Source organism: Oryzias latipes, chromosome 22, assembly GCF_002234675.1.
Source record: "Oryzias latipes chromosome 22, ASM223467v1".
Taxonomy (NCBI): Eukaryota; Metazoa; Chordata; class Actinopteri; order Beloniformes; family Adrianichthyidae; genus Oryzias; species Oryzias latipes.
In genome coordinates this window covers 11,921,048-11,936,268 of record NC_019880.2, presented here as the reverse complement: position 1 = coordinate 11,936,268, position 15,221 = coordinate 11,921,048, and the positions used below count along the sequence as shown (strand labels likewise).

At 38.6% G+C, this 15,221-nt stretch overlaps 3 protein-coding genes across 7 annotated transcripts in view; 1 reads left to right on the top strand and 2 right to left on the bottom strand.

Moving 5' to 3' along the window:
- Nucleotides 1-23: 23 nt before the first annotated feature.
- Nucleotides 24-2,959, bottom strand: LOC101173824 (transcriptional repressor protein YY1). The gene is made up of 5 exons (XM_004082274.4): nt 2,366-2,959; nt 1,275-1,425; nt 1,119-1,179; nt 868-1,026; nt 24-785 (listed from the first exon to the last, which is right to left on the bottom strand). The coding sequence occupies exons 1-5, from the start codon at nt 2,859-2,861 to the stop codon at nt 603-605; spliced, it is 1,050 nt and encodes a 349-aa protein (XP_004082322.1). The 5' UTR covers nt 2,862-2,959; the 3' UTR covers nt 24-602.
- A 1,037-nt stretch (nt 2,960-3,996) lies between these two features.
- degs2 (delta 4-desaturase, sphingolipid 2) lies at nt 3,997-8,923 on the top strand. Its single transcript, XM_023951985.1, has 3 exons — nt 3,997-4,167; nt 7,161-7,903; nt 8,125-8,923. Exons 1-3 carry the CDS (start codon nt 4,086-4,088, stop codon nt 8,266-8,268), a joined length of 969 nt encoding a protein of 322 aa, XP_023807753.1. The 5' UTR covers nt 3,997-4,085; the 3' UTR covers nt 8,269-8,923.
- Nucleotides 8,924-9,158: 235 nt separating this feature from the next.
- The window catches only part of LOC101173592 (ena/VASP-like protein), a 36,465-nt gene continuing 30,402 nt past the window's right edge, over nt 9,159-15,221 (bottom strand). For all 5 annotated transcript variants that reach the window (XM_011490344.3, XM_020713602.2, XM_011490343.2 and 2 more), the window contains 5 exons: nt 14,965-15,007; nt 10,810-10,870; nt 10,683-10,737; nt 10,529-10,586; nt 9,159-10,393 (listed from right to left, as the gene is read on the bottom strand). In XM_011490344.3, coding sequence (XP_011488646.1) covers nt 10,356-10,393; nt 10,529-10,586; nt 10,683-10,737; nt 10,810-10,870; nt 14,965-15,007 — 255 coding nt within the window. In that variant the 3' untranslated portion in view covers nt 9,159-10,355. The remainder of the gene's footprint in view (nt 10,394-10,528; nt 10,587-10,682; nt 10,738-10,809; nt 10,871-14,964; nt 15,008-15,221) is intronic.

Below are 15,221 nucleotides of genomic sequence, written 5' to 3'. Positions count from 1 at the left end.
CTCAAGACAAAAAAAAAGACTTGTTTTCTTGGTGCGGCTGGGAAAAGGTTTTAATCACTGGTCATTATTGAAAAACACATGGCTATTATTGAGTTGTAAAAAAATGAAACTAGGTAAAGATGACTCCTCAATGGTTAGAGGAGAGGGCAAAACGTGCGAAACCTTTTGGATTCACCACAAAGCTTATGTCAGACAGTGTACAATATGCACACTTGGGGACAGATACAAACTGTAAAGTTGTCCTTGCAGGTCGATGCAAATTCTATGGGTTAGACAAAATTTCAACTCGCTGCGCTCAAATATAAATATTTTTTAAAATGTTTGTGTCAATTCATGAATGAAATCATCTTCATAGGAAAGGAAAAAACAAAGATCAGTTGACCTGTTTAGGCAGAGCAGAAGGTAAGAAGGCCAAACCAGAGAGGTTGAGGTTGTCACATTTTTTTGTGTTATCAAAGAGTCCACAAAAAGTTTTTTCTTTTCCTGTTTGGATCTAGAGAGTCAATACAAAGGGACTCGTCTCACAACAAAGCAGGCCGTTGAAGATAAGTCTGTGAGGAGCTGAGGTGGAATGCTCCACCGGCAGTTAGCCCGTGGCTGAATCACTGGTTATTTTTTGCTTTGGCGTGTGTGAGGATGTGAGACTTTAAGTTGGTCGACTGGGCGAATTTTTTGTTGCAGCCGTCGAAGGGGCACACGTACGGGCGATCTCCAGTGTGAATGCGCACATGCGTGCGCAAGTTAAAGTCCAGGGAGAAACGTTTGCCGCAGCCTTCAAATGTGCACTGAAAAGAAAAGAAAAAAAGATTTCACCGCTGCAGTTTTTTCCCCCCTCCTGGATTAAACATTTGCAATGAATAAACGCACCTGGAAAGGCTTTTCCCCTGTGTGTACAAGTTGATGCCTTTTTAGTTTTGAACTTTCTACGAAAGCCTTGCCACACTCTGCACAAACGTGCACACGAGGCCCGTGAGTGTGCAAGTGTTTTCTCATCGCCGAATTGTCCCTGAACATCTTTGTGCATCCCTAAAGGAAAAAGAACAAAGAAATTCAGGTCATAATCACCTGTATATCTGGTCAAAGAAAAAAAAAAGTATTATTTGGTGAACAACACTCACTTTATGCGGACAAGCAATCGTTCTTGGTGCATCATCTTCTTTTATTTTTCTTGGTTTCATTCTGAAACACAGTTTTGACCAAGTTAAAACAAGCTGGTTTTGTAATAAATGACATTTTCTCTAACAAGAATTTCAGGTATAAATCCGTTCACTGACCGTGCAAACTCTGCCAGCTGTTTGGGATCTGACAGGTCAATGCCCGGGATTCCTCCAGGGGGGAGCTTTTTTCCAGTCATGTATTCCGAATAATCTGGCGGGGAGTTTTCCCCTGTGATCTGCTCCCCGTGATCCATATCCTTCTTGTCATCTATGTAAAAGTCAAACATTTTTTAAAGAGTTGCTTTGCTATGATGTTTACAAAAGGAACAGATAAAAGGGATTAGATAAATGTGAATTTATAATAATTATTATAAATTAATACATTTTAAAATGTATATTAAAATATCTCAAACATTTTTGGGAATCTATGTTCTGGCAATATTTTTTCTTTTAATGTGAAATTCAATATAGATTACAAAATAAAGGACAAATGTATTAAAACTAACAGCAACAAAAACACGAAAAAATACTGGACGCCATACTTGTAGACATATTTTTTTTAAAGATTTGATAAAAAATAAAAAATCATGTAGGAAAACATTTAGTATATAAAAGTAACAGCCAGAAATGACCACATTTTAAAAATGATTTTTAAGACAATCAAAAGCCAATTCGATCATTAAGTTGTTACATTTATCCTTTTACATTCGTGTAAAAGCATGTTATAATAATTATAAAAAAATAATCTAAATGTCTGCACTAAATGATAAAACATTATATCTTATATCATAGTATACCATTAAAAATTGTGAACACGCATTTAATGCAAGTTCGAGAGCTCAGAAATCAGAGGGGTCCCCAAAGGCACCACCCCCGCCTGCTCTAGCTAACTGAACTGCGCCACAGCGGCCTAGCGTTGCCGCCCGCACTCGCTCCCACTGTCTCCGCCATCTTCGTCGGCCAAATAAACGCCATTTTTTCGGGCCGCCATACTTTCTAGACCGGGGAAATATGGCGGCGCCCATTGACACATAAAACATGGCTTCCCATAAAAACAAAAACAATGCAAATGGAATTTAAGAGGCTTGAAGCAGAGAAAAAGAGTCCTTCTTTGTCGGAGTACCTACCAGGCCTCAGCGAGGCCCAGTCACACTACACGCTGAGAACAAAGCAACTGACCAGCTTGCAAGAATTCTTTCCCAACTTACCTGATGCCCACATAGTGACTGAAAACTCTCCCTCTAGAGTCTTTATCTGGACCTGTTTCTGTTCCCACTTTCGGCCCATTTCCCCGCCGGTTAGGTAGCTCTTTTTGCCTGCTTTCTTCCCGCTTGCACTCTTCTTCATGCGGCCTGTTGAGCTTTTCCCTGCAATCGTAACCAGAGTCTGTTCGATGTAGTCCTCTTCCACGGCGGGGACTGGGATCAGAATTTGGTCCTCGAAACCGTCGTCCGCGGGCAATTCCGAGTCCTCCTCGCCCACCACCTCTTCTCTCGTTTGCACCAAAATCACCTCCTGGTGCGAATGGATCGCGTTGGGATCGTCCGTGTCAAGCGGCTGCAGGGCGATCATCGGCTGGTGCTCACCGTCGTCTCCGACAATAGTGGTTTCGATTGTCTCTACTTCAATTTCGTGCAGTTCAACTATTTCGGCTGGCATCTCTGAGCCGTCCGTTTCTATGTACAGGGTATCCCCGGACGCCATGATTAATTTTGTATTTGTACTTATTACTGTGCTGTCAGTTCCCCCACTCTTGCCCGTGTATGCTCAGGCTTTCTCCTCCCTCCCCGAACAACTCTACACAACGGAACTCTCGTCGCCACAATGCCCTAGTTTTGAAATCTCGCGTGATTCTGTGGTGCAACAAGATTTGAAAACCTCAACAGATTCCTATCAAACAATTTTATACAAAATTTGATTAAATTAAAAAACAAAATCAAAATAAAATCTTTTTTGACCTTAGAAGAAAATTTACAACTAAAAGTGCTCTCTTCAATATTAAAATACCTACATCCATCTCTGAGTATGATGTTTTTTGGTTGATTCTCCTAACGTTGAAGTATTTTATTTAAAAAAAAATGTACAACCAAAAAATGGAATTAAAATGATACACGCATTTTGATCATCTTATAAATCCTGTTATAAAGATGTTGAAGTAAGAAAATCATTGTCTTTAAAATGAGTATTTCACATATATATATATATATATATATATATATATATATATATATATATATATATATATATATATATATATATATATATATATATATATATATATATATATATATATATATATATATATATATATATATATATATATATATATATAAATATATATATATATTTATATTTGTGTGTGTGTGTGTGTGTTAGTAACCACCTGCGGAAGGGTATGAGGGGCGTTTTTTTTAATAAATTCTTTATTTATTTAATAATTTTTTTACTTAATCAAATTACTGTATAAAAACATTTTATTTCTATATTTTGTATTTTTTTATCACAATAACTTTCCTATTATATTGTAGGAATTTATTGGGATCAGACATTTTTTTCTTAGAAAGTTTTTACATAAGTCACCTGTGGTTTTAGTTTGGTATTTTGCCTTGTGAAGATGAAAACCAGTCTCACAAATGTTAGGTTGACATTTTTAAATGTTTCATCCACCAATCAAATCGCAGTCCTTTAAAACGTGATTTGGATCGCGTGCAGCAATAAACTAAGGGCTACAGTTCAGGATTCCAAAAGCAGCACGAGAATCTGATTCATATGACACTATTTTCACTTGTCAGCAGGTGCATGCGTAGCCTCTAGCCAGGAGAGTGGGGAGGGGCCTATGATCACACCTGTGCGAGTGGGTGTGGCTTGGCAAGGTGAAGGAGTGAGGATCCAGAACGCCGCTGCTCCTCACACGGAGCCTGAGGAGCCATGGGGAAAGCAGGTGGAAGAGTAGACTTTGAATGGGTCTACAACGACCAGCCGCACACATCCAGGAGAAAGGAGATTCTCGGTGAGACCTCACATTAGTTGCCTTTTCTATATCCAGCTGTTGGTTCAGGTATATTAAGAGTGTCGGATTCAATTCCTCACTGGAGTCTACTTTTTAAGCGGCAGCCGGTTAAACCTGTTTACTGGCCCATGCCTAACAAACTAACAATTGATACAGTAACGCAGAAACTGATATGGATCTGTGAATAAATAAAACATTGTAAAGTATTTTTCTTCTTTAATAATGAGTGGAATTATTTTAAAACGCTTAGAAATACATACTTTTGAGCAAAAATATATATTTTTTGAATTTTAAATTTAAAATAGCCTTACAATCTGTGTTTGTAATGGATGTAACATATATATATATATGTATATATATATATATATATATATATATATATAAATAAATAAAAGATTTACATTGTTCTATAAGTGCTTTTATAACACTGTTTGCGTTATATTTGTGACATTTTGTTGGCTGAAGTAGCATTTTTCCTAGAAAAGGCAAATTGACTAAACAAGACTGACAACTCGTGCACATTTTTTTTTTTTTTTTTTTAGTCAGGATAGAAAATTACTGACACTCAAACGTGACAAGGAACGGAAAAGCTTAGCTTTAAGGAAGATGTGAATTTTGCTTATTATAGTGAGAGTTTGCCTTAAGGTAATCATTTTCAAGTTGGGATATTAGGAGCACTAAATGCAAAAAATGAAATATCAAAAGCCGTTAAGGAGAATCAGGTTTGTTTCTCCAAAAATATCAACCATTGGAATAGTAATTTTTAGTAAAATATTATTATTATTTTGACTAATCTACACATTCTTAGGTAATCAGTGTATGTCTCATTTGTAAATGCTGGTTTAATGAAGTGAAAAGAATAATGATCCCACCTTTGTTTAACAGTTGCACGCATGCCCTCGTTGAAGAACAAATGAGGCGTTTTTTGACACCATTGGACCATTAATTATTAACTATTTTTGTACTATCCTTTGTTATTCCTCAATTATTGCAATTATTCAGCTGTTATAAAAGGATGCCAGTGTGAACAGGGAAGGGGATTATTCTTGATTGACTTTCTGACATACATGTGGACAGATCTGAACCTTATCTTTCACGTTCAAAGTCCATCAGTTCCCCGCATGAATCCACCTTGTTGATAAATTGTTCTGCCTCTCATAATTGCTGGATGATTTAGAGAGGCAACTACAGATACTTTGCTTTCTAATGTTTAGTCATTTATTCTGTTTAAAATCTTTTTCCATTTGAAACTTGAGCCTGAAACAACACTCTAGTCAAGACCATACAGGACTGACGTGCTCAGGTTAAAATCCTATAATGGTCAGCCGCTCTGTGTGTTTTCCTCTGTGCCATTAGGGAGATTATTTTTTACTGGCCCTGGTTATTCATTCAACTTTATGTCCTGTAGGTGGGCTTTGTCAACAGCTGCATGTCTCATATTTTCCAAAAAGAAACTGACCTCTCAGCTTTAGTTCATGAAAATGTTCTAATTTACATCAACTATGTAGTTAGGAAGGAAGTGAGCGGTTGAAAAATGAATTTATTTGCAGCAAAAAAAAGAAGAAATACTAGCCCATTAATGGAGACTGAAACATTTTAGTTACCAAAGGATTCAACATTTGCATCCAGATATTACACAAGCATGATGCAAGCAAAGCAGCTGCTGCCCAGATTTGCATTAAGGGATGTCCTCATCCACCCGTCTACCCACACCCATCAGCTCCTGCAATCCAGAATTTTCTGGTGGCCGTTTACCACCCAAAAAATTGCGCCACAAGCTCTTTGTTTCATTCCAAAGGTGCGGTCACACCTGACATATCCTGACTTGTGTAGTCTCATTAGTAGATTATAAACCATAAAGTTAAAATAATGAGGCGGACAGAGTTTTTTTTGTTACAGCCCATGTTTTTCTACCACTCCTTTGCTGTAGCTCCTTGCATTTCATGTCCCTCAGCGCAACAACACCTCTGCCAATTAAATGAGTTTTGTCAGCAGGCTTTTCCCAGGAGAAAGGCAGCCTCCTGACATATGCCACTGTGCTCTCACAACCTTTTCAAGTCACTGAAATTAAAATTCGTAAACAGCTGTATCTGAAATATGAACCACATTCATAAAAAACATTATTATTTAAACACCCACTCTAATGAAAATCATGTTTTTGTGGCATTGTTTTCTGATGATGGAGTACAGGTATTTAAAGAAATTTGAGCTTAAAACTGAATTTCTAAGTATTTATTTATTCAAATTATTGTGATTTAAGAGTAGACAAAAAAATTCAGTTAAAAACAGACTGTAGCATAGGTGCTATAATCGGCGGGCCACTAGCTCTCTGTTCTGCCCCATTCCGATGCGTCCACTTGTAGACGAATGGATCAATGTACATCTTTATCTTCCACATCCGAGCTGGAAGCTAGGTTTGGGTCGTGAGGGGCTGTAAGCTAGTGGGAAAGCATGTAAACACAGGGATGATGGGAAATGAGCACAGGCTTAATACGCAGGGAGTTAAGGCCTGTTCACACCGGGACGAATTTCGCCGGCGATTTTCGCCGACGTTTAACGCCTCGTGACTAAACAAAGGGCACCAATGAGAGTGTGCACACCGACGCGAAAAAACGCCACGCGTCAGAGCTTCAAAAAAAACACCTCAGGTTGAACGAAATTGCATGTTCGCTCAGCTCATCGTCAGCGAAAATCGCCTGGGTGTGAACACAAAAAACGTGGCGAAAAACGCTGGCGAATAACGCCGGCGAATAACGCCTGGCGAATATTCGTCCCGGTGTGTACGGGCCTTAAGGCTCTCAACTGAGGTGAATATCTAATGAACGTCTGCCGCTCTGCAGAAACTATGTCCTTGAAAACCACATAGATTTTTTATTTTTGCCAAAAATTGGCATAATCCTAATTAAAATAGGAACGCTTTTATAATAGATCGAAAGATGATGGAGTGTATTTTTAAGCATAACCTTACGTCTCCTTTTCTTTTCTTTATTTAGCCAAATATCCCCAGATCAAGTCTCTGATGGGTCCAGACCCCCAGTTGAAGTGGGTTGTATCTGGCATGGTCCTTACTCAGCTCCTGGCCTGTTACCTGGTCCATGACCTTTCTTGGAAGTGGGTCATCTTCTGGGCCTACGCCTTCGGAGGCTGCATCAATCACTCCCTGACTCTGGCCATTCACGACATCTCTCACAATGTCGCCTTCGGAAACAAGCTAGCAAAGTGGAACCGCTGGTTTGCCATGTGGGCCAACCTGCCCATTGGCGTGCCCTACTCTGCCGCCTTTAAAAAATACCACATTGATCACCACCGGTACCTGGGGGGCGATCAATTGGATGTGGACATCCCCACAGATACCGAAGGGTGGTTCTTCTACACACCAGCCAGGAAGGTGCTGTGGCTGTTCCTCCAGCCGCTGTTTTACGCCCTGCGACCGCTGGTGGTCAATCCTAAACCGGTGGGGCAGATAGAGATCCAGAACACAGTGGTTCAGCTCACTGCAGACGCAATCATCTATTATTTCTGGGGAGTGAAGCCCATTGTTTACCTCATCGCTGGATCTATCCTGTGCATGGGATTACACCCCATCTCCGGACATTTCATCGCAGAGCATTACATGTTCATGAAGGGACACGAGACGTATTCTTACTACGGACCGCTAAACTGGATCACCTTCAATGTAGGGTACCACATGGAGCACCACGATTTCCCCAGCATACCTGGAAGCAAGCTTCCTCTGGTGAGTTATTTTCTTTTTATAGCATCACAGATAATGACTAATTCCTCAACAAGCAATCTTTAGACTTTAGTCATTCTTTGGTAGAATGAGAACAAACCTCGAGATGTGATGAGATTGCTTTTTTTGTTAAAGCAGAACACATTCAGAATCATAACTCAAATTGAATTTTATGGTAAAATGAAGCTCCCAGCCTCACCACCAAGTGTTTCTTTCATTGGCAGGTCAAAAAAATCGCAGCAGAGTATTACGACTGTCTTCCCCAGCACACTTCCTGGTCCCGGGTCCTGTGGGACTTTGTGTTTGACGACAGCATTGGACCATATGCCAGAATCAAACGGGAGTACAAGCTGAGCAAACAGGAATAGACCGCGAAAAAAACAACGGAGAAAAGTCATTGTTTTAGGAAATATCAAGATTGTTTTGCAGGTTGTGTCTGAATGCAAATTATTGCACACCTTTGCCGTCTTGCATTCATGTTACTATCAGGAAAAACCCCAGAATATTCACATTTCTATGGTTTATGGAAGCAGGAATTCAGCTCTGAACAGCTGGACGGTTTTCTTATCAACTTGTGGTCCTTCCTCAAACCTTTAGCTGGGACTGTTGCCTGTAGCGGGGAAAAAACTGTGCATGACTGGCAAATATTTCCTCATTTAAAATCTGTAAACTATTGCAGAACCTGTTGGTTCCTTATCTTGCTTGCAATAATTTGTCAGGTTTTCTAAAAAAAGAAAAGAAAAAAAAAGTTTTAAAAAACTGTTTGGTACCTCGATTCTGTTTCACACGCAGCACGCAGAACAAAGCTGAAGAAGAAAAAAGGCGATGAAAACGACTTTTTAATTATGAGAAGAGCTTTTTTTCATCTATGACGCCTCGTTTTGCCTGTTTGCAACACTGTAAATACTCTGATTACATCTGGAGGAAGTGAACAGAGTAAAATGTTCTTTAAAAGTAACTAAAATTTGTAACTCAGTTTATTTTTTTTCTACTCTGTCATTTTCAATAAAATCTGTTCCCCAAGATTTTTCCCTTTCATGTCTTCTTGGGTTTAGAGTATACTAAAAGAAAAAGAGGAATAGGAAACCATTAATCATGTCTTCATAGTAGATGAATATGAATCCACCAAATAAAACACAGCAGTTATAGAAAAGTCACAACATAAATCCTGTTTTTGTGTCTTTTTTCGACGCCCCTTACAGAAACTTGACTGTTTGTGGTTTAAAAAAAAAGGTAGAGATGAGCAGCACAGCACACATTGGTTTGTCTTCGGATGAATTTACTTCCAGTTTGCAAAACAGAACTTTGCTGAGCGCAGACAGAATGCAAATTCAACTAAATCCTTCCCGTGGAGAAACATTTAGCCACCGTCACAAACCCTCACATTACCTCACAGTACATTCTTCTCAAGGCCAGAGCAACATCTTCCTCTATTTTTTATTTTTACTATAATTTAACATCTCATTTAAAAGAAGTTTCATTGAAACAAACAGAGATAGTAAATGTACCACCATTTGTGTATATGTGTGTTTTTGAGTTTTATTTTGAAAGCATTAAAAAAAATCCATAGACTGAGTTTCATGCAAACTGGAGGATCTAACAGAGAAGAGGGTCACGGATTTACGAGGAAAAAACCAGGTGGCACATGTACAGTTATGGGCCTGCTTTGTGAACGGGAGTTGGCTGTATTGCATGCTGTTTGATTCACTGTTAATTGGTAATGAATACGAGGATCAGAGGTAATTTTAGCAGCTAATTATCCTTCAAAGATGAACCGATTTTTTTCCTTTTGAAAAGGTTTGACGCACAACACCGGCAGGAGGAAGGTTATGAAAGGTTTTTCCTCTTTTTTTTTTATGGTTAAAGGGCAGATGGATCTACAGCACCAGTATGCCCGGATTGTGCTTCATTAATAATTTTAGAGGGGGAAACACAAAAAAAACCCACCAGAAAAATATAAAAGACTGACATAAATGGTGTGCAAGATTCCTTTGTCCTTCTATAATATCCATAAAATACTCATCAATATCACCACAGTTTTTAAATAATAAAACAGTAAAAACTTAGAAAACGAAAAATATTTTCTTCTTAAGACTGAACAGAGAACAAAGAGCTGCAACCTTGGGCTGACTGAGTCTAGGTGCACAGAGAGGACCACGACACCAAACTCAATACCGAATGTCAGTTCATTCTCGCTTGATCTTTTAGTTCATGTTTCTCCCTCCGTCCGTCAGCTGCTCATTTGCATGAGCCCTGCTTCCTGATGTCACCTCTTTGTTCTTTTTTCCCCAAAAGTCTTTAATGTTGGCACAACGTCTCTGCAACGGTTAGCGCGGCATTGCCAGGTCACAGAAACATTGAGAGAACATTCTCTGGTCCTCGTGTCTGTGCATCTGCGCCTCCAGCTCCTCCTGTCGCTCTTCTCCCGCTCCTCCATCTGCGCGCTGGGATGAGATTAGGATGTACTGATTCTGCCGATCTCTTGTCTTATGGCTGCAAAGACAGAGAGGAGGGTTGGTTCATGTGGGTTGTTATTAAGCAATGAACTGTAAAAGCTAGAATGTGAAAAACATCAATGATTAAACATGTTGAAGAACTTTTAATAAAAAGAAAAGAAAAAAGCCTCACCATTAATGATTTCATCTTTGACCTTATGCAACTCCCGTACCACTTCATCCAAAATTTCCTGCAGGTTAACAAAGCAAATATTTTCAGTGAACAGTGTGTTGACCCGAACATGTTCTGATAACGAGGTAAAAACTCGGCGGCTTTTGACAACAACCTGTTTCATCTTGTCAAACTCCGTGTCGCCTTCTCCGGTGCCGACAGGCCTCACTCTGAAAGAGCCAGATGAAAAGTCAACATCAACAGAAAATCTATTCGGAGTTAAACTTCCCTCCGTTACAGACCTTGACACGAGCGAAGACTTATCTGTTGAGTTGGACCGTTCCCATGGCTTCTTTACAGCATCTAACAAAACACAATGAAGAATTAAAAACACAATCTCAGTGTTGTATTTCACACCACTCACCGCAACAGCTGTGATAAAAATACAAAAATGTCTCAATTTAATGAGTACTCCATTTGGATAATGAGTTTGTTGTAGCATTTAGTTTGTAAATCATTTTAAGTCCAACTCTGATCATCTCTTGATATCTTTTAAAAGCATTTCCCAGTGGTCTTTTATGTAATACAACCTTTATTTTGTCTGCTTCTGATTCACAACGATTTGAATAAAGAACTACCGTACTAAGAAATGCAATTTTAATTTTCTTAATATATGTCTATTAATAAAAAACTATCACAAGAACATGTAAAAACACCCAAAACACACGTTTTATTAGAATGAGCCTTTTAAATTTTTGTTTTTGTGATTCTCAGCTTTAGGCAGATTTGATTTAATCTTTTATTTTTGTGCTTCTTTCAAGAGGTTTTGACAGAAAACAAGAAGTGATTGTTATGCTGATGATGGCACCCTCCTTTTTTTTTTTTAACCATTGTGCTATCTTAGATGACCCCACCCTTACATTGACGTGTTCTCCCTACCATGACAAAGGTGGATAAAGGTGGAAAGATTTTATGTAATCCATAGACACCAGTGAAGATCACAAATCATTGAAGAAAAAAGGTTCAGCGCACTGTCTAGTGGGTCTAGATGACCCAACTCCCAACGGTAAAGTGCCTAGGATAGCACAAGGGTTACAGTTTTTCCTCAAAGGCAAACAAGTATTATTTATGCAATTTTTAATAAATCAAACCTGATTTTTTTAGATCAATTGTTATTAAAAACCTGATAACTTTTAAGTCCAGCTTCCACTAATAAAGTAAAACAACTTTATCCTGTCAATTCTATAGTAAAAAATGTCCTACTTTATGAGGATTGTATGTTACCACATAAAAGCCAATAAGTGATCTTTCTTAAATGATGTTTAACCCTTGTGCTATCCTAGGCACTTTAACATTGGGAGTTGGGTCATCTAGACCCAGTAGACAGTGCGCTGAACTTTTTTCTTCAACAATTTGTGATCTTCACTGGTGTCCATGGACTACATGAAATCCTCTCCACTTTTATCCACCTTTATATGGAAGCAATTCTGTAGCATAAATAAAAAGCAAAGTCAAAACCATAAATGTGTTTTCATTTTCAAAATAAGCTGCATTTTTTGACTCAAAAATAAAATGAAAAAGCAATCCACCAAAATGCTTTTTCTTTTCCTTCCTCAACACAGCTTATTCTGTCACTTAATTAAAATGATAATGAAAATGGTATATGACATTTCATTTTCAAAATGTTTTCTGTCAAATGAGTAGCATAATTCATCTAGAAAAGTCTAATTTGACAATTAAAATGGATTAACAGAAATGCTTCTAAAATGTAACTGCATCAAATGAATCAAAATTCAAACGAAAAAGCAATATTTCAAAATGCTTTTTCATTTTATACTCAAAAACCGCTTATTCTGTGTCATAATTAAAACAAAAATGCAAAGAGGGGATTGCATTTGCATTTTCACATCCACCCTGGGAAACTTGTCTCAATTATCATTTAGGAAAAGCATTTCCAGAGGGGAGGCGGGGCGATGGCGTCACTGCTTTCTCCGTGTGTCCGGCCGCTGACAGACACAGACAGACTAGGAGCAAACTGTGTTAGCGGCAGAGAAGACGGTTTTGTGATGGTTGTGAACTTCTGATGACTTTACACAGCTTCTCAGGACTACATAGCAGCATGTCCGCCTTCTGCGGTCCTCCTCCTGACGCACCGCGGACAAGCTTTTGTCTTCGGACCTAAAACCGGGTCTTGTTCACAAACCGCTGGACCTGGACCGCTCAAACCTGGATTCCTGGATCTCAATGTGAAAAATGCAGCGGAATGTTCCTTTAGCTCCCTCGCGAATCAGAAGCTGCGAATCGTAAGCCAACTTCAGCATCGTCTGACCGCACGGATTTAAAAGCATATGATCGAGCGGAGCAGGTCCTTAAATATAATCATGACAGTAATAAAAGCACATTATGAAGTTAGTCTCCTGCAGCTTTGCGCTGAGTGAGTGTCGGTCCAAGCAGCAAACGATTAGAATGGTGAAATCTGCTATCTGTTGATGGAGCTCCAGCTGTCATCAAACAGCAAATTCAGCGCGAAGCTGCAAATAAATGTGTAAATATGTGGGAATTACATCAGTCTTTATTTTGTTCTGGACGCCACTGGAAACACAAATTCATATGATGGTTTCTCAGATCGTAGCAGCATTTCCGCCTTCAGCGATCATCGGAGCTTGGTGCTCCGCTGTGCGAAGGCAGCTGGCGGTCCGAAGACAAAAGCTTGTCCGTGCGTCAGGACGAGGACCGCAGAAGGCGGACATGCTGCTATGTAGTCCTGAGAAGCTGTGTAAAGTCATCAGAAGTTCACAACCATCACAAAACCCTCTTCTCTGCCGCTAACACAGTTTGCTCCTAGTCTGTCTGTGTCTGTCAGCGGCCGGACACACGGAGAAAGCAGTGACGCCATCGCCCCGCCTCCCCTCTGGAAATGCTTTTCCTAAATGATTATTGAGACAAGTTTCCCAGGGTGGATGTGAAAATGCAAATGCAATCCCCTCGTTGCATTTTCGTTTTAATTATGACACAGAATAAGCGGTTTTGAGTATAAAATGAAAAAGCATTTTGAAATATTGCTTTTTCGTTTGAATTTTGAGTCATTTGATGCAGTTACATTTTGGAAATTAAAAAGCATTTCTGTTAATCCATTTTAATTGTCAAATTAGACTTTTCTAGATGAATTATGCTACTCATTTGACAGAAAACATTTTGAAAATGAAATGTCAAATACCATTTTCATTATCATTTTAATTAAGTGACAGAATAAGCTGTGTTGAGGAAGGAAAAGAAAAAGCATTTTGGTGGATTGCTTTTTCATTTTATTTTTGAGTCAAAAAATGCAGCTTCATTTTGAAAATGAAAATGCATTTCTGGTTTTGACTTTGCTTTTTATTTATGCTACAGAATCGCTTCCATACCTTTAGTGTTATTCCTGGTAGGGATAAAACATCAATGGTCATCTTGACCCTATTGGATAGCACAAGGGTGAAAGGATTCCTGAATTCTAATTTATTTCTAAACGCTCCAGCCAGAGCACTGACTGTTTTTTATTCAGCAGAGACTGCTTCAGTTTTCTGAGACTCCATGTGAAAAAAAAAAAAATTCCCCAATAATAGATAGAAATACCTAAAAACTTTTACTCTAAAGCAACATGTTTTTTACATAGCGGATCCCCTTGGAATCTAAAACTGGAATTTTCACTGAGTGGAAGACACAATAAAGCACCATTTTTGCAAAACTATTCCTGATCATTGACACTTCATTTTTTAGTTTTTGCTGATTAGCAACTGATTTTTTCCCCCACATTTTTTTCAAGTAAACATGTCTGAAAAACATTTCATTGTCAGTAACATCGGTTAGAAATTTTAGGCAAATCTTGCGGCACATGAAATTCAGGTTTCTCTTACTTCCAAACAGCATAAACATAGTTTAAAGACATTAATGTTTGGTGTTACATCTGAGTTTCATCTGTTGTTTGACACAAGCAAAGATGGCAAAAGTCTTGGCTTGAGAGTGACAAACCAAACCATTATGTGATATCATGTTACATTAATTTCCTAGTATGCAGAAAGAAAAATATAGATCTTTACAAGGACACATATTTTTGAAGTAAAAGATTTGACACCTTCCTCAAAGGGTCAAACATTCTTAACCCTTGTGCTATCCTAGGCACTTTAACGTTGGGAGTTGGGTCATCTAGACCCACTAGACAGTGCGTTGAACCTTTTTTCTTTAATGATTTTTTATCTTCTCTGGTGTCCCTGGATTACATGAAATCTTTCCACCTTTATCCACCTTTGTCATGGTAGGAAGAACACGTCAAAGTAAGGGTGGGGTCATCTAAGATAGCACAAGGGTTAAATAGTAAGTCAAACGTGTTGATGAGTAAATATTATAGTTTAGTTGCATTTACAAAACAGACTAGCCAAATTCCAAGATGTAAAACTCAAAGGTGAAGGTGTTCCTCATACCTGTTGAGTTCTGCTGCCCTGACCCTCGGCCACTCAAGTCATCCTGCAAGTGAGACAGATATTTACATTAAACTTGTGTCTCAAGTACATTTAATTTAAAGCAATATTCAAAAACGATTTTTTTCCTTCAGGAAAAAGAAAGATTAGGATAGATTATTTTAGGATGAAGCTGTGTGCTAAAGTCACCCGTTTTAAAAAAAACTATGTTTTACGTCAACAGAAATATAAATTTCATTTCCAAGCAGAGTTTTAAGGAT